The 19,201-nt window shown below is 50.6% G+C and overlaps 1 protein-coding gene across 1 annotated transcript in view; it reads left to right on the forward strand.

Moving 5' to 3' along the window:
* The window catches only part of LDLRAD3 (low density lipoprotein receptor class A domain containing 3), a 217,981-nt gene that overhangs the window by 65,451 nt on the left and 133,329 nt on the right, over positions 1-19,201 (forward strand). Inside the window, exon 2 of the mRNA XM_082748976.1 lies at positions 383-529. Within this exon, the coding sequence (XP_082605102.1) occupies positions 383-529 (147 nt within the window). The remainder of the gene's footprint in view (positions 1-382; positions 530-19,201) is intronic.

Genomic DNA, 19,201 nt, shown 5'->3' on the forward strand with positions numbered 1-19,201 from the left:
CATTTCCTGCTGTTGGAGGCAGTGGGAGCCCAGTGCTCACTCGTGACTTGGAGCCTTTGTTTTTAGCCACAGCTGATGGCCGGGAAGAATGTTTGGGTTTATGACCGAGCTTTTTTAGTCAGTGAGCACCTACTGTGTGCTGAGCACCCACTCCAGGCGTTCCCCTTATTTTTCCATTTAGTTCTCAGTCTCCAGGGTGGGGTGGGGCGGATTATCAGTCCATTGTGCAGATGAGCACACTGAGGCCCAGGGAAGTCAGGTCAGGTCGCCCACTGGAAGTCTCACGTACGAGACCCCCTTCGAACAAGGTTCTGTTCCGTGGTGGGGACGCAGCTCCGTGCCTTCTCTGCCCATCTGATCTCCTGTCTCCTCTCTCCTGCAGAGAGCCAGCTGCTCCCCGGGAACAACTTCACCAACGAGTGCAACATTCCGGGCAACTTCATGTGCGGCAACGGGCGGTGCATCCCCGGGGCCTGGCAGTGTGATGGGCTGCCCGACTGCTTCGACAAGAGTGACGAGAAGGAGTGCCGTGAGTGGCCTACCCTTTGCAGGGTGGGGGTGGGGACGGTCCAGGGGCTGCGGGGACAAGGGCCTAATCCGGCTCAGACCCTGCCCACCCCACATGCTGCAGGCAGTTAGGTTTGGGCCTCTGGCTGGCAGCCCAGCCCTCTCCACTCTGTAGCTCTGCCTGGGAGCAGCACGGTGGGTGCGGAGCCCAAAGTCCCGGTGGGGACGGAGCCGCGGCTGTGGGACAGCAGAGGACCCCTCCACTGGGCTCTCCTCACCCCACCCTGGGGCGCTCTCTTTGCTTTTGCTTTGCATATGAGGACCCTGAGACTCCCAGAGGTGAGGTAGCTTTAGGGTCTCCCTACTGGTAAGGAGCAGAGCTGGATTTGGACTCAGGGCTGCCTGACCCCAAGGCCCGGGCTGGTAACCATCTTTCACGTCCTGTGAGATGTTCTTTCTGGGTAAGTCAGGGGTGGCATCTGGCCAAGTGGCCTGCACGGAGCTGGTAGCCACTAGGCAGTAATTTGCCACTACTTGGCCTTTTCCCTGCTGATGCGGGGAGTCCTCTTCAGACGGGCACCCCCAGGAGCTGGGGGTTCTTTCTTATCTTCCCCACCCCGCCTCCTTCTTCAGTGTCTTTTCCATTCTGAGCCCTCAAAATACGCACGAGATTGGAGTCCGCGGTGACCTGCAAGAAAGGACCTGCTGGATGGGAGTGAGGGCGTCTGGGGTGTCGGGTGATCACGCTCTCCGCCCTGGAGAGCAGAGTTCTCTCTTGCTCCAAAGCTCGGTGCTGTGCAGTGAACTCAGCCCTGGCACCCTGGTAGGCGGGAGTGAAACCTGAGGAGTGCTGGGCCCCAGGGTTCCCTCCTGGGTCACTGCCTCGGGACCACACAGCTGGACGCTGGCTCCTGCTCGTCCGTGGGCTTCAGGCACCGAGCCGCAGGGCCTCACTGACAGGAGAACTGTGTGTTCTGGCTCTGAATCTGGTCTCTTTCTGGAAGCCAGCTGAGGAAATGGCTGAGGAGATGATAATTTGAACTTTCACGTAGCTGTTCCTGGGATTTGAGGCCCAGTCTGTTGACGCACGGGAAGGGAAACTGGGCCAGAACCCACCTCCGGAGCTAGCCGCCCAACCCTCATGATGCGCTCCCTTGGGCAGGTCGCCCATTCAGAGACTGGCCCCGTGTCCATCTCGGGGTCCAGTATCCCTGCTTGCCTGCCCCTCAGTCTTCAGAGAAGGTTTGCGAGCTGGTGGATTAGGAATATTTTTTGTGTGTGGTCGGGGGGCAGCATTCATTTTATTGCCTGTGACTTTTTCCCAAACAGACCAGTATACATAATGCATTTTTACTTTTTTTTTTTTTTAAAGATTTTTTATTTATTTATTGGACAGAGAGATCACAAGTAGGCAGAGAGGTAGGCAGAGAGAGAGGAGGAAGCAGGCTCCCCGCTGAGTAGAGAGCCCGATGCGGGGCTCGATCCCAGCACCCTGGGATCATGACCTGAGCCGAAGGCAGAGGCTTTAACCCACTGAGCCACCCAGGTGCCCCTGCATTTTTACTTTTGCAGAATTTTTTAAAAAGTATTAATGTCTGTTTCAGCTTTCTCTGTGTCCAGGTCTCCAAAGTTGCTAGCAACGTGACGGGTGTAATTTGAGTTGTGTGCGTGAACTCTGCAGTCCGTCCAGTTTTGAGCATTATTAAATACTCCACGAAGATGTGGAAGGAGCATTTTTTTTTTTTAAAGATTTTATTTATTTATTTGACAGAGAGAAATCACAAGTAGGCAGAGAGGCAGGCAGAGAGAGAGAGGAGGAAGCAGGCTCCCTGCCGAGCCGAGAGCCCCATGCAGGACTCGATCCCAGGACCCTGAGATCATGACCTGAGCCGAAGGCAGCGGCTTAACCACTGAGCCACCCAGGCGCCCCTGTGGAAGGAGCATTTTTGGAATAGGTTCTGTGAGCTCTCGCAAATGCTGATTTTCTGTAGCCGAGCCGGAACGTGAAGCACAGGGTCCGTTTGTGAAAGCATGCTGGGTTCGGACCTGCGACTTGAGTTTTATTCCCGGCTCTGTCAATAGCAGCTGTGTGGTTAGGGTACTGTGTGACGTTCTGTGTCTTGTGTCAGTCCAGTTCCATGATTTCGGAATTCATGCACAAACTGGAAAAGGTGATGGAAAGAGAATATTAAAAAAAAAAAAAAAAAAAGATGGGACAGGCAGCAGCCTGGCACTGTTCGGTTTGGTTTGGAACACGCTTGCCTTGGCTGTTCTCAGTCTTTTTTTCCTCCTCATTTCCTACCCTTAACCCCCAGGCGTAATAAAGACTTGACTGGTACTTATTTAGTGTTTGGATTAAAACATAATTTTAAAAAACCGTACACAGAAACACACGCATTAAAGAACCCCTCCTCTGTTGCCTTTCTTTTTTTCCTTTTGTCTTTAAATCACAACAGAACATTAAAAGGTTTAGGTAAGGGAGGGAAGGAAGAGGTCACTTTTCTAAAACAAATTCTACTTGCCTTTTGAATTTCTTACATATTTCTTCCCAGGCCAGGGGTCGAGGGATGAACCCTGGGGACAGACTGTCCAAATCCCTTCGGTCCCTCCCACCCCCCTGGCCAGATCCCAGCTCGGTGATCTTAAGGAAGTTACCAGGGTGTTCTAGACCTTTGCCCTGGGGAGGACTAAACGAGGGTGCCTTCGCCTCCTGATGTCCCTCAGGGTCGTCCTCTCCAAAATGAGAATAACAGGGCTCTGGTAATCCTTTCTGGGAAGGTTAAATGCACGTTGAGCACACAGCCCCGTGGCTGGGTATCGCAGCGGCATGTAAACGTTAGCGTTACTGGTCGGACTGTACAAACTGCTTGACGCAGGTGTCGTCATGACGACATGTGATGGAGTAACCTGCCTTTTTCTGCTTCCCGTTGGAGGCCCTTTGCCAGATGGCCATATGTAGCCTTCACGATTGTTGTTTTTGAGGTCGCCTACTGTGCTGTCACATTGGTGTGGTGTACCCTAACCATTGCCCTATGGTGGGTGTTTAAACATTTGGGGTCCGTGAGGGAGCTTACACAATGGTTTCCGCCCGAGCCAGGCTGGGTCTCGCTGAGGTCTTCAGGGTCTCAGCTGCACCATCTTTTCGAGGTCCCTTTGAGAGCAGCTGTTGGAGAATTCCAATGCGACCTCTTTGTCCTTTCTTCGATTCTTCGGAACAGTGTGGTACTTACGGGGAGGAGAGTGAAGGTGGCTGATTTCCTCGCCACAGAGAGGTGATTGCCTCCTGTATCTTATGGAATAACTTTGGCATTTTGAAGATAGTACACTTAAAAAAGGAGAATTCTTGCCCTTTCCAAAGGGTGAGGGAAGAGCCGGGAGAGCTGTGTCGTGGTGGGATATGAGGCGGGGAGAAGCTGTTCTGTGCCCACAGCTGAGGAAGGATTTTCATGAGACAGGAAGAAACTTTTCTTTTTATGATGAACATAATAAAAATCACCTACTGTGAAAGTTGGGAGAACGGGGAGGAGAAAACAGCAGCATCGCGCCTAGAGTCTGAACTCTAATGGAACCACTGTCAGCATCTTAAGAAGTTTTTATTCAGGGCTCTTCCCAGCTATAATCACTGTGGGTATGCAGTGTTATATTTTGATCTTTTCCCCTGGCAGCATTTTGACCTTTAAACATTTTAATGTATTTTTTCATATTTCTCTATCTGTTTTCATGCTTAGAAAAATAGTCCATTCACGTGGGGTCATATAGTGTACTGACTCTACATGAAGATTTGGCATTTATGTTGTTTCCAGCTTTCTGCAGTTAGAAATAGCATTCAGTGTTGTGAATGTGAGGGTAGACATGACTTTCCCCGTTTTGAGAGATTTCCTGAGGCTAGGTTCTCAGAAGTGAAATTACTGGGTCAAAGGACAGGAGCTTTTTTGGTTCTTGAAACCAGTGCCTGTTTGTTTTGCTAAAGGTTCGTACCCGTGTGTGCTCCCTCACTGGCAGTGTGTGAGAATTCGGTTTTATTTTCGTCTTGGCAGCTTTGGGTAATACCTCTAAAAAATATTTTTTCTGGCTAATTTAATAGAAAAGTTATACATTTTAATTTTTTTTTTATAATCTAAAGAGGTTAAATGTTTTCCTATAGCCCTATTTACTACTCATGTTTCTGTCTTTGCGATTTATCTATTAATGGACTAGAATAAATTTCCACTCGGGTTGTGTCATTAAATTTTCCTCCTTATGAATCTGGAGAACCTCCTCCTTAGGGTTTTAAGAGGCTCGTTAGTTTGAGGGAATTTCTGATTTTGGTTGATAAAATGATCATTTTATCTAAACTTTTTTTTTTTTTTTTTAGTAGTAAAAGGAGTAGAGATAGTTTAGAAAAATGTGGAAGCCTCACGAAATCAGATATTTTGAGAGCTTCCTCTGGGTTGCTCTGTCCCAGGCACTTTGCGCTGTATTAGCTCATTTGGTTGTCACAAGCCTTATGAGGAGAGGACTGTCGTTATTTCTGGATGGGGGACCTGAGCCACAAAGAGATTGCTAGAGCTGGCCTTTTGTCCCAGAGATTAAGTGCCCATCACCTGCATCCGTCAGAGACCACAGGCTTTCTCTACCTGGATCTCTGTGCCGAATCAGATTCCTCTACTGCTAACCTGCTTTTGAAAAAAATGTTGAGAAACGTTGATGATGTTCTTCTCTGTAAATGATTTCTGAAATGGCCGTTAATGCTGTGTGTCTCTGTAAGAAGAGACGGTAGTATCATTACTGACACGCGCTGTCATAATAAAGCAGCCGTCCAGATTTCCGAAACTCAAACGTGACCCAGAGTCATGAGCCTTAAGATCTCCTTCCAGTGTGGCGTCGGATTTTAGCTGCTATCACTCTGTGTCCTGACCACATGGGGGAGAGGTCTTGAGGTTTGAGTTCTGTGTCACAACCTGGTCTTATCTGAAAAAGGAAATTGATTGGTGTCTTTGATCAGGCATGCATAGACTTTCAAATCTCAGGCTGAGTATATGTGCATGCATATATGCACGTGTGCACGTGTTGGTGGGGGTGGAGAGGAGATGGGAATGAATTCAAGGATCTTGATGGGAAGATTTTAATGGCTCTCCAAGTCCAGAGACAAAAATGGAACTTGAATTTTCCTTGCTTTTACTGTCTCCAGCCATTCCTTGAACATGACTTTTCATTGCTGTGGTGTGATGGCTGAAATCCATGAGAGGCTTCAGAGGTCAAGTTTGGAATAAGGAATGTACAAGAAAGATGAAGGGGGAGGAAATGAGAGGGGGGTGGGCAGAAAGTCTTCCTTTCCTTTTTATCGTCGTTCTCACCTTCTACCTCTAGGTGGCGCCACATGTAATGTTTTCATGTAAGCTGGGTGCTACAGGGCAGGCGGAGATGAGGGGACAAAACTGAGAGTCAGAGGTGTTGTCCATATAAAATGTCCGTAGTAATTCACCTGTTCCACCAAGGCACTAGTACTTGGCTCACATCCAGAATTCCCCCAGAAGACCAGGGAGTGGAAATTTGTGACCTTACGGAAAGGGGGGTTTTGGATGCAGAGATACAGCAGAAGAAAGACTATGAAGACACAGAGAGAAGGTGGCCATTTAATGCTAAAGAGAGAGGTCTGGTGTGGACCTTGCTCACACCCCTCAGAGGGAACCCATCACTTTCTGACACTTTCATTTTGGACTTCTGGCCTCTGGGACGGTGCGATGATACATTTCTATTGTAGAGGGCACCGAATTGTAACACTTTTATCACCACAGCTCTAGAAAACCCATCCAAGGCATCAACATGTCTCCCTTTAGTTTTTAAAAGATTGTTGCATGGTGGGGTGCCTGTGTGGCCCAGTTGGTTGAGCAGCTGAGTTAGGCTTGGATTGTGGTCTCAGGATCCCAGAATCCAGTCCAGCCACACTCCACCGCCCCCCACCCCGAGGTCAGTGTTGGGGCTCCCTGCTCTGCGGGGAGTCTGCTTGTCCCTCTCCCACTGCCCCCTTCCTCCACCCTGGCTCATGCTGCTGCACACTTTCTCAAATAAGGAAATAAAATAATCTTTTTTTTTTCTTTTTTAAAAGGTTTTATTTATTTATTTATTTGACAGAGAGAGAGAGAGAGAGAGATCACAAGTAGGCAGAGAGTCAGGCAGAGAGCGGGGGGAACCAGGCTCCCTGCTGAGCAGAGAGACCAATGTGGGGCTCGATCCCAGGACCCTGAGATCATGACTTGAGCTGAAGGCAGCAGCTTAATCCACTGAGCCACCCAGACACCCAAGGAAATAAAATCTTTTTTAAAAAATTGTTACATGGTAGGGGCGCCTGGGTGGCTCAGTGGGTTAAAGCCTCTGCCTTCAGCTCAGGTCATGATCCCAGGGTCCTGGGATCGAGCCCCGCATCAGGCTGTCCGCTCCGTGGAGAGCCTGCTTCCTCCACTCTCTCTCTCTCTCTGCCTGCCTCTCTGCCTACTTGTGATCTCTGTCTGTCAAATAAATAAATAAAATCTTAAAAAAAAAAAAATTGTTACGTGGTGAGTGACAGCAGCCCCACTGCTGTGTCCCAGGTGACATTCACAGGCATCCTGCTTCTGCGTTTTCTTTTCTGTAATAATTTGAAAATAAGACTCGTACTGTTGTTACAGGTTGAATTCCATCTCCCGAAATATATGTTGAACCCCTAAGCCCCAGTACCTCAGAAAGGGACCTTATTTGGAATTGGGATCATTGAGGATGAATTAGGTAAGACGAGGACATACTGGAGTAGCGTGGACCCTTAATCCAGCGTCATGGGTGTCCTTATAAGAAGACACTGTGACAATATGAGGGAAGAAGGCCCGCTGATGGCGGAGGCAGAGATCAGGGCAATGTAGCTGTGCGCCACGGAATGCCCACTTTGGCCGCTGCCACCAGAAGCTGAAGAGAGGCAGGAAGACGTCCACCAGAGTCTTGGAGGGAGCCCTGGTGATACCTCAAAGGCAGACTTCTTTCCAGAAATGTGAGAGAATAAACTTCTGTTCCTTAAAGCCGCTCAGGGTACGGCACTGTGTGGTGGCAGCCCCGGGAATCAGGTGCGCCCACTTCCCAGGGGCACTTAAATCCATCCGGGCTGTCACGGGCCCTTTATTACCCCCTTCCCGCCGGGCCGCTGTGCCTCCCCAGGAGCCCTGCCCTCCTCTCCTGCTCATGTGGCGACGTCCCTTTTCCTCCAGATCTAGGATCTGGCTCGCCGTGGTTAAGGGCTGAATTTCAAAAGCCTTCTGAAGACATCGAGCTTCACAAAACTGAGCTGGAACTTACAACAAGAGTCTAGAGAGTATGCTGCGGTTTAACGCTCCATCCATTAAACACTTGAGAGCAAAAGCTCGCTCTTCCTCTGTGGCATCCCTGCGTGGGAGGGATGACCTCTCTGTGTGTTTACGACACCCCTTTTTGAACTCCGTCTTTTTGTTTGTTCAAATACTTGTTTTAAAACAGCTTGGGTAATTCCGGGCGTGCCCCCTCCCTGCCCCCCCACCTCCCCGCCCTCTTCACTGAACAGTTTTCATCTCAAATGTGAGACCGGAAATCCCACAGTTGGGAACAGGGTCCTTGGGCCAGCCTCCATGTATGACCTTCAAGGCCCTGGGCACCGTCTTACCTGACTCTGTACCTAGTTCCTCATCTGTCAAAGGGAGGTAAGGATGGTCCCCACGCCAGGGGTGATGTCAAAACCAGTAGGTGCCGTGTCTAGACCATGAGCCAGTAAGAAAGGAGCTGACCTTGAACAATAGGCACTGTTTGCTGGTCTAGCAAGGGTGAAGATCGGCTCTACTGACCACAGGGCACCGTTCGAGGCTGTGTTCGAGGCTTGGAGCTGGGTGCCTGGCACGGGGTAAACATTCAGTAGATGCCTACCGACATTATTCCCTCAGTAAGCCCTGTGGCATTCTTGCTGAAATCCAAGCCCGTTGTGCCATTCCTGGCCCGTGCAATGCTGCGCATTACTGGCCCAGCCCGCCCCTGGCTCCCTTCTTCTAGAACCTCACGTTCCCTTCTCCTCCACCCCCGCTCTTCCTGCTCTCCCCTGGAGAACCTAAGCCATGGCAACACCTTCTTTTGCTGGGTCAGTTATCTTCTTTTCGCTTCATAGAGCCAAAAGAACACAGTCGTGAGCTCTTACAAAATTCTCTTTCGCTGAGAGCCCCAGGGAGCCAGCTGCACACCGCAGCCAGTGCAGAAGGGATAGAAACAAACATCTGAGGGTCTGAGAGGAGCCTGGCAGTTCTCGGGGCTGCAGGGAGGGAATTTTCGAGGGAGCTGTCCTGCTCGCGGTTGGGGACCTCTGGTTAATGGACCTGCTGTTGGCCCCCGCCCGCAGAGTGGCCGCATCCACTTGCTCCCAGCTCTGCTGCAGCCCCGCACAATTAAGCGTCTAAGTGGATTTTGATGATGGCATTTTGCTTCATTGCCCAAACAGCCTTCTTTAGTGTCCAATCTCCCCCCCACCACCACCCCCCCGCCCGCCGCCCTTCGCCACACTGGCCTGAAACCCACACTGTGCCCTACAGCGGCCTGCAAGGTTTTTGGCCTAGAACTTGTACAAGCCACAGTCTTCCTGGTCCTCTTCCTGCCCCCCCTCCCCGGGCATGCCCCCTGTGTCCTGCACCCAGGTGAGGCAAGCCTTTCAGTCCAGGTGTTGGGATCACAGCCTAAATTCCCAGGTGGTCACCGACAGCTGCACGCAGACCTTTCTGGCCCGTTGAGCGCTGCTTGACCTAACATGAATTTGACCTGATGCTAACTTTTCTCAGAGGGCCCTGTTTGAAGATGCTGGCGATGTTTTACACCACATGGGGAAACACACAGTGCTCTGAAACCCTCCTAGTGTATCTGTTTGCTAGGCTTGTGGTAACAGAACACTGCAAGCTGGATGGATGGCCTCCAGCCACAGAGGCATTCTCTCATGGGTCTGGAAGTTGGACGTCCAAAGTCAAGGTGCCAAGGTGCCATGCTCTCTCCAAAAACTCTGCAGGCCAGGGCCCTTCCGTCATTGCTGGCGTTCCTTGACTTCTTTAGCTTGTGGGTGCGACCCTGCAGATTTCTGCCTCTGCCTTCATGGGCCCCTTTCCCTAGACGTCCGTCTCTGTGTAGAGATTCCCCTCATCCTAAAAAGACACGTATCACTGGATTAGGTCCACTTTAATCCATTATCACCTCTTCTTAACTAGGTTCCGTTCGCCAAGACCGTGTTTCCAAGCAAGGTCGCGTTCACAGGTTCCCAGACACAACCTGGGGCACCAGGTGAATATAGAGGAGGTCACGCCTGTGCAGTGGCCCACAGTGGCCACAGCTCCCTGCGGGGCCTGTGGGCAGTGTGGCTTCTCATGGCCTCCAGTTGGGGTGTTTTGTTGTTGCTTGTTTTACCCTTCCCTTTGTAACATGATGGTCATGGAACAGGAGCAGGAGTGGTTTGAAAGCCTGGGGAGAGGGCATTATATGAGAAAAATAATATGTTTTAAAAAGCCAGCTCTGTGTGGCCTTCCTTCTATCACCAGGCATCTTGATTGGGCCATTTCCATGATGAAAGAGAACTGCTAACCCAGTGTGTAGGCAACCTTGAGCTGCCTCCGGACTGGGAGGGGCTCTAACTGTACCTGCCATTAGCTCTCCCGCCATCCAGCCCACCTGCGGGAAGGGTGGAGGGCTCCCAGCCCCACCGACTGTAGTCTGGCAGGTCTCCTCTGTCCTGCTCAAGGACAGCAAAAACACAGATGAGCTGCCAGTGTTTCTAAACTGGGAACTTGCACCTAAAAGTCCAGATCATCAGGTGGGTATTCCGGAAAGATCAGATTTCACGTTGGGATGCTTTCTGCACCCAGAGAAGCCCCACCTGTCCTGCATCCCACCATCTTGTTCATGTGAAGGCCTCTGGTACTTCCGTTCTGAGACACTCACCTCTTCATGTTTTCCCATCTCTGGAGGGGAGAGACCTCTTATGATGGGTGGGCTAGGGGAACACGGTGTCCTACTTGGCCAGGTTTTTTCTTTCTTAGTTGTATGTAAAATAGTGGCACGCCTTGCAATCCGTGGTGTGTTGGATTCAGTGAAGTACAATTTTCTCCGATCGTTAGCATGCAGTGTCTCAGCCCAAAGGAGTGACATTTCCAAATTAACAAATGCACCACCTGTGCATTTTCCTTAGGGTGCTTGAGGACAGGGTGCGTGCGGATGCTGCTCGGGGGCGGGGTCTGGGTCTGGAATCTGCTCGGGGGCCAGGGTCTGGGTCTGGAATCATGCTGCTGGCTTGGGTCCTGGTGCTGTCACAGGTGCGCTTTGGGACTTGGATGAGGTCCTTTGCCTCCATTTCCTTAAATCGCATGGAATTCCTGTGAGAATTAATGAGCTTAAAAAATCTTGAAAGCCGGGTCCCTGGGTGGCTCAGTGGGTTAAGCGTCTGCCTTCGCTCGGGTCATGATCTCAGGGTCCTGGGATCGAGCCCCACGTCGGGCTCTCTGCTCAGCAGGGAGCCTGCTTCCCCCTTCTCTCTATGCCTGTCTCTCTGCCTATCTATGATCTCTGTCTGTCAAATAAATAAATAAAATATTAAAAAAAAATCTTGAAAGCCTTTCAAGTAGCTGCTGGCACATAGTATGCACTCAGTAAATGCTAGCTCTACTCTTACTGGCTGCATGGAGTCACATTTCTGGTTTAGATCCCAGCTCTGCCCCTGGCTAGTCCCATCCCTTGGTGGAGCCTCAGTTTCTTCTTCTGTGAAATGGGAACAGGTGTGAAACGGTGTGTGGGAAAATCCAATGTGCAGGAGCTGACGTCTGCTGCCGAGCAGGCACTGAATAAGACTCACTCTGCCATCTTCTGCCTCTCCCAGCTGTACATGATCCCCTGAAAGGGAGAGTCTCCAGGGTTGCCCGGGAAGTTTTGATCCAGACTTCGTTGGGCTCCTGTAGTCAGCAGACGTGCCCTGGAAAGTGCTCTGTGGATCCTCCTCTCCAGCAGGTTGTCGAGGCTAAGGAAGGTGGATGGTTCTACTTCAGAAGTACGTTGTCTCTTCAGGTCAGCGATGAACACCTGCCCTTCCCTGAACCATCTTCAGAAGACTGAACCCAGGGACCCCATGATGTTTGTTTTGAGGAGTGTGCTGTGGGGCAGCCCAGGATGGGGGAGCCCCATCCCAACTATGTGCTCTCGAGCCCCCATCGAGCCCCCTAGAGGGTGAGAAGGATCAGACTCTCTACCAGGGTCCTCCTGCCTCTCCCTTGGAACTGGGACAGGAGACCCCAGACTCCGGCTTAGGGAAAGAGGTTGAGGTGTGAGGTACCCTAGAACCCAGAGAAGAACTGAGAGGAATTTGTCCGGTTTGGTCTCTTCCTGGAGGAGAGCAGCTCTTTCGTTTCTGGAGTCAGCCAACAGCCCCAGCTCTTGGAAAGTTTCGTCGTACGAGTCACGGCCCTCCTCCTCCCTCCCTGCTGGGGTCATTCCAGTCCTATCTAGTGGCAACAAGGAGCCTCGAATGGCATCTACCAGAAACCCCGTCAGGCCCCTTCTCATTTCCTCTGTCCCTCCCAGGTGAAGCCAGCTGCTGCTGGGGACCTGCCACCACTCTCTCGGGAGCTGCCGACTTCCATGCTCACGCGGTTGACAGCCGAGAAGTTAGTGGCACAGAGTCATCTTGGAGTCCTCTTTTATTTATTTATTTTTTTAAGATTTTATTTATTTATTTGACAGAGAGAAATCACAAGTAGATGGAGAGGCAGGCAGAGAGAGAGGGAAGCAGGCTCCCTGCTGAGCAGAGAGCCCGATGCGGGCCTCGATCCCAGGACCCTGAGATCCTGACCTGAGCCGAAGGCAGCGGCTTAACCCACTGAGCCACCCAGGCGCCCTGGAGTAATCTTTTAAATCAATTTGTGCACAGATACCAGCCTCGCTCTGTCTTGCCAGCCTCCCCACCACGTGCAGAGAACTCTTTTATTATCGGTGCCACGTGCTACCTTTTCCCTGCCTGTAAGGGGAGAATCTTTACGAACTGGCTTAGAGCTGGGAGGGTTTGAGTTCTTCCCTCACGCTAGAATGAGTGTGGCCTGGTCTCCTGGGCCCCCATCGTGGAGACACTCTCTTGTTGCCAGGGCTTGGCTGTAGCCGCACGATGTCGTCGGTGGTAACAGGCTCCATAATTGCTAATAAAAGTTAAATGGCAGCAAAATCACAGGACGCCAAAAAAAAATTTTTTTTTTCCTGGCGCATCGAAACAAATTTTGCTGATCCAAGTCAGGCTGTGACTGTGCAGTCTTTTTATTTTTATTTTTATTTTTAGGCCGACTTGTGCTGTCATCTGTGACACAGCTAGTTTGCAGTTGCCTAATGGCTTCTTAAAAAATTCAGAGACAGATGAGGAAGTAATAATTAAGAGGAAGTGGTGCGTTCATGTAACCCAGACACGTGACCAGAGAGATGTATTAGTCTGTTACATTTGAGAAGAGTAGTCTTCCACGGTTTAAAGTGGGAGAAGCTGTGGGGGTTTAGGGTGGGCTGGAGAGAATCTTTGAAGTCAAAAGCTAACTGTATACTCCTCTTAAAAAAGCATTTCAGGAACTTGTGGCTTTTTTTTTTTTTATTTTAAAGATTTTATTTATTTATCTGAGAGATCACAAGTAGGCAGAGAGGCAGGCAGAGAGAAGGAGGAAGCAGGCTCCCTGCTGAGCAGAGAGCCTAATGTGGGGCTCCATCCCAGGGCCCTGAGATCGTGACCTGAGCCAAAGGCAGAGGCCTAACCCACTGAGCCACCCAGGCGCCCCAGGAACTTGTTACTTTTGACATTGTTAATATCATGTCCTTTGCTATGTGTGATTCCGGTAAGGGTAAGGAGTCCGGTAAAATGGAGGGAATGACTTAGGGCTAAAAGGTTTTCTAGCATCAGTGGACAAAGGGAAGGGACTGAGATCCGTTCTATGTGGGTATTTCATATTCTACTGCCTGGAAGGGCATCAGGTTCATTCCAAATTAGAAGGTCTTCTCTTGAGTCCTTTGGAAACGTGTGGCTTGCCTGTGTACCTGAGTTGCTTATTGCTGTCCTCAGTGCCCTTCATTTGGAGGGGCTGGCGGGCCGGGGAGATGAGGGTGTGGAGGCAAATAGGCCATCAGTGTCTCTGATTCTTAGTGGGATTAAATATGCAGGGATCCAACCAAAGACCATCTTGGCTCCTGTTGACTCTTGTCGGGTGGAAGGGTTGTTGTTGGCATCTCGAGTTCTTTTGGGATTCGGCAATGAGCCGGTGATTTTTATTGGCCTCCTGTGCTAAGAGAAAGTGTTCAGGGAAGACAGCCTGCTTACATGGTGACTTTGGGGTGGTCACCCAGTGTGATGTATTTTTCTCTCTTGGCCATTTTGGACATTTTGGCCAACGAGAGGGGAAGCTTGCTCCAGCCCGTCACCATGACTATCCTGCCTGTCACTGGGCCATTTTCTGTTGAGCTCCTGGCACAGCCTGCCCCTTGACACTCTCCCAGATACTCACAATGCTCGCAGAGCCCGGGCAGCATGCGGGCAGTGGCGGGGAGCCGAGGGAGGCTGTGTCGCATGGCAGGGAGCAGATGGTCCTGATGGAGAACATGGCGGGCCTTGGCCACTTGCTGTCTGACATTTAAAAACCAAACCGAGACTGTTCCCGGCTCCCTGGGATGGAGGACACTGGCTAGTCTGATGCTAGGAAGGGGCGAGAGGGACTGTGTCACCTGCTGCCCATAGTTGGGGTATGTTTCTGGGGTACAACAGTGACCTTGCCGGTGCTTTGACTCAAGTTCGAACTCCGTGCCCACTTCCTGCCCCATCCCTGCTGCCACTCAGGTCCTCCCCTGGGCTTCTCCTGGGGTGGAAATGGAGGTGAGCCCCCCCCCCCCTCTCCACTTTCCCAGTTAGCTTCTTCACAGCATGCTGGGATATGGTTCTGATGGTGACTTGGGGAAGAGCAGGTCTGGCCACCATGACTTTGAGGACACACCACAGAGTAAGAGTTATGATTCAGGCTGTAGTACATAGTCTGCTGGACACAGACACCAGGATGGGATTAGGCCCCCAGGTGATGTACTCTGGGTGGGAGCAGAAGGCAGGGAGAGCCATGGTAGTTTAGCTCTTGAACAAGGAAAGAAGGAACAGGAGGGGAGGAAGAGCCTCCGACTGCTTTGTAGGTCCTTGAGCGGTTCTGCCAGGCCCGTGGGATATCCTAGAGCCAAAGGTGCCTTTTGGAGGAGTCCTGGGTCCCTCAGGGATGGGTCTGTCTTAGCGCAACTGCCTTGTCCAGTCAGTGGCTAAGAGCATCTCACGGGAGTTCTGGCTCCCCTATTCCCCCCACCGCTGTGCAGCCCCGGACAAGTTACTGCCCCACTCCGTACTTCCTCTGTGGTGTCTGTGAAATGGGATAGGAATAGTGCCACTTCACTAGGTTATGCAGAGTCAGTGGCTCTCTGGAATGCTCTTGAAACAATACCTGTCATGTAGTAAACATTCAGCAAATGCAGGTCTTGTCATTGTCCTGTGCTCGAAGCGTCCTGTGCTAAAGGCATGGTTATACGGGCATAAGTGCTTGCCCCCTGCTGCCTGACAGTCACTGGACGGACCCAAGTGACACAGCTGATCCCTTTTCTGAATAAGTGTCCTAGTGTTCTCTCCATGGCTCAGGGGAACCTGCTCCACCTAATACTGACCAAAAAAAAAAAAAAAAAACCCCACAAACCCCAAACTGAAACAACTAGGTTTCCCTGAGTTTTCTCGTGAACAGCAACTGAAAGAAGCTCTCCTCTCCCGCACCCCCACCCCAGTGCTCTTGGGCTCTTAGGTACACTCCCAACCAGTGTTTCCTAAAGTGAGCTTGGCAGGTCACTGCCTCACCTGTTCACGTAGATTTAGGGGTGACCCCAAACAGAATCTCCAGGAGGGGGGCCCAGGAATCTGCATCTCCATCAGCAGCCTGGGGTTCCTCTGCTCGTGACACTGGGGACTCACTTGTTCTGTGAGTCTCTATGAAGGAGGAAGTGAAGACGAAGCTTGTCAGCCTCTCGCGAGATCAGGGAAGGAAGGCTGCCCAGCACAGCATCCCTTCTGAGAAGCCCCACCCGGTGGGAAGCACCCCAGCTAGTGTGTTGGCCTCCAGAGCAGAGCATTCTGACCAGTGGGCCCCCTGTGACGTGATGGCCGCGAGCGAAGGGTTAGTGATTGTTTTCTTCATGGTGCTTTTCCTGCTTATTGTGTCCTGAGGAAAGCGGGTGGATCTCAGGTCCGTCCCTCCACTGCTCCCGAGAGGAAATGACTTCATCTCAACCAGAAATGAAATTCTCAGCAAGAGGTGCCTGGCCTTTGTGAATCTCAACAAGGAGAGCCAACAAGATTAAATCGCCGTTCACAGTGGGCATCTCTGGGAGGTGGGATAATGGACTGCTCTTCTTTCCTAACGGCTGATTATTTTTGCACGGGAGGCCATGTGTGGAGTGCTTCAGGGGTACACAGACCTGCCTGGGTTTGTCCTGGTTCTTCTACATACTGGGCAAGTTATTTAATCTCTGTGTGCCTCAGTTTCCTCATCTGTAAAAATGGAGAATACTCAGATACCTCACAGAGCTTAAATACATTTCTCCTTCTGTGTGTAGACAATGCTGGACACTTACTAAGCTCTTAGGAAGAGTTAGTTACTATTATTAATAATCACACCATCATCTTCATGTCTATTCATCAGGTAGCCGTAGGGTGATTGAAAAAGGAATGCCAAGAGTCAGGCTGCCTCATTTATAGGAACTAATGTCTAGACTGTCTGCTATAAAGACCTGAAAGAATTTGCAGGGATCCAGCTGTCTGGTTTGGTTTGGAGGCAGACTTCTTCTTTTCTTTTCTTTTCTTTTTTTTTTTAAAGATTTTATTTATTTATTTGACAGACAGAGATCACAAGTAGGCAGAGAGGCAGGCAGAGAGAGAGGGGGAAGCAGGCTCCCTGCTGAGCAGAGAGCCCGATATGGGGCTTGATCCCAGGACCCTGAGATCATGACCCGAGCCAAAGGCAGAGGCTTAACCCACTGAGCCAGGTGCCCCTGGGGGCTGACTTTTCATCTGTAGTGAGGGGTGAGATGCCTCTCCATGTTTTGGACTTTGCTTCTTGGAGTGCTAAGGTTTCGTGCCGCAGTAGAGAGGCGGAGGACAGTAGTGCAAAGGGGGCTTTGGACTTGACTCGGGCTGTTCACTGTGACAGCAAAGCAGCTATAGTGTTCTCTTTTAATACCTAGTTGGTTTGCCTAAGATTTTCTTTTCCACGGAGGGTTCTGTGGTAAACAGACAGAATGAGTAGAACCGCGCTGGACCAGTTCCCTAACAAGCCCCCTCCCCCCTTGGCTCTCTTCTCGGCACCTGCAGTTCCAAACGGCACCGTGATCGTCGTTTTCTAGGACGGAGCTCACTTCCAATGACCCGAGGTGAGAGTCCTCAGAAATTTGTTTTGCACGATGAGCCCAGACCTGCTTTTTGGAACTCTTTACTGATAGCATTGGGGTGCCTTAGGTACTAACAAGTTCCCTATTTTTAGACCCGCTCAGGCTTTGGGTGACTTCAAGTTCTAGCTTCACTAACTGCCAACTGTGGGACAGGTAGTAAATACAAGGATATACTCGAGGGTGCTTTGACACGGTGAGTGGTGGGTGTCGGGGACCTGACTGCTCTAATAATCACAAGTGACTGGAGAATGTCGGCTTGGGATCCTCTCTCTCTCTTACCCCAGGACAGCCCTGTTCTTGGCTGCAGACGGTATCTAGGCAATGCCATTCTGGGCAACGTTCCTTCAGTGCCATTGACCCTGCCCATGGGCCATGCACTATTAGGAGCCAGGCCCCTTTGAGTTACGCCAGGGGCTACCTGGAAACATTGTATGAGCACACAAGGAGCTGTGGGGTCCCTTTTTCAAGCAGTCACCCTGATACTAGCAGTCAGCCCTCCTGTCAGACAAGGCCACCGTCATGGTTCCTAGAGCGTCCATCACGTCCCACTCTTCCCTTTGCTCTGTAGGGTGTATTTCAGAAGAAACACGAACCGTGGGTTGTGTAGTCATGCTCTGATACAAACCAAATCTTGGCAAGTGTGAATGACTGTGAATACAATACATATGTGAAACACACTTCTTCCCCTGCGCTCCTCCTTAGCGTTCTCCTTCCTAAGCCAGTCTCCCCCTGCGTTCTGCATTTCAGAAATATTTTGTTTTTCATTCCAGACAGTGGGAGTACAAAGGCAGATTTGTTTCTTCACTTAATTTGCTAATTCTGCCAGGGTTTTGCTCCCACTGATCAGCAGTCCTCCTTAAAGTTTAATATGTGAGGCTGGCCTTTGGGAAAATTACATAGGCGTGGTATCATAGTTACCCTGTGCGTGACTGCAGAGGACTTGAGTACAATCAAAACAAAACAAACAATGGAGGAAACAAAACAGTGTCTCTCTGAGTGGATTTTAGGGTAGGCTGGGATGATGCAGCTGAGCAGAGCAGGGGGTGCAGGCTCTTTTTTTGTGCTTGACTCTGCATGGATGTCGGGCATTTGACTTTACTGAGCTCTCCTTTCCTTCTATGTAGAAACCTACTGCTCTGGTACCATCCCAGAATATGGTTATTTTATAGGATTGACATCACCCAGTTCTTTGACTTCCCTGCTGCTGGGAGTACAGAACTGTGAAACATTAACAGACACTGCTGCTTAAGAAGGGGGAAGATGGATGGATGGATGGGTGGATGGGTGGTTGGATGGATAAATGGATGGATGGATGGATAGATGGGTAGTTGGATGATGGGTGGATGGATGGATGGACAGACAGACCTCTCATTCTATAACAAGATCCCTGCCCAGAAGCCTTCCGGTTCTTCCTCTTCATTCTAGATACATATGCTGCCTTGTTCCTCATAACCCTTCTCTGCCTTTGCCTTCCTAACCAGCGGTTGCCATCAAGAGTGGTAGGTGCCATCTTCTAGGTAACATTAGAAGCTTCAGGACAACAGAAGGGCCCTGCATACTTCTTGTTCGCTGTTATCCCCACACTAGTGTCCACTCCCAGCCCATGGAAGGTGCTCAGTACACATCTGTTGGATGAACCAATGAAAGAACAATGACTGTTTACGGGGACTTGTTGGAGCAAATCTTTGCTTTCCTTCTTGTATCCATCTTCTACTGCTCTCTCAGAGCTGATTTTCTCTTACTGGGGAGCCAGATGGGATTGGTAAGCAGAAATAGGATTCCTCCCACCTGTAACACACGCGCACACACACACACACACACACACGCGCACACACAACTTCTCCTTCAGGACTTCTAAAGGGGTCACCCGCCAGATTTGCTTTAACAGGCTGACCTCCTATCCTCCTTTTCAGACCCCCCCCATTCCTCCTTGTTAATCAATCATTCTTCTGAGGGTAAATATTCCACCAGGCTCTCTCCTTTTCCTTTGGGTCTCAAGGGGTGTGACCTCTGGGAGAGCCTCGTGTCTCTCTCTCTCTCTAAGCCTTGGTGTAGATACCTGTTATTATCAGCTCCGCCATCATGCGGATATTTTGCTCGGATTTAAAGACGAGAGGCAGAGGCTAATGAGCGGATTTCATGCTCAGGAACACGGGGCACCCGGCAGCTTCAGCAGCTTCTCCGCTTAATTCCAGGCTTGTAGGGACACTCACTGAGCTTAGCT

Source organism: Mustela nivalis (genome assembly GCF_964662115.1).
Source record: "Mustela nivalis genome assembly, chromosome: 9".
Classification (NCBI taxonomy): Eukaryota; Metazoa; Chordata; class Mammalia; order Carnivora; family Mustelidae; genus Mustela; species Mustela nivalis.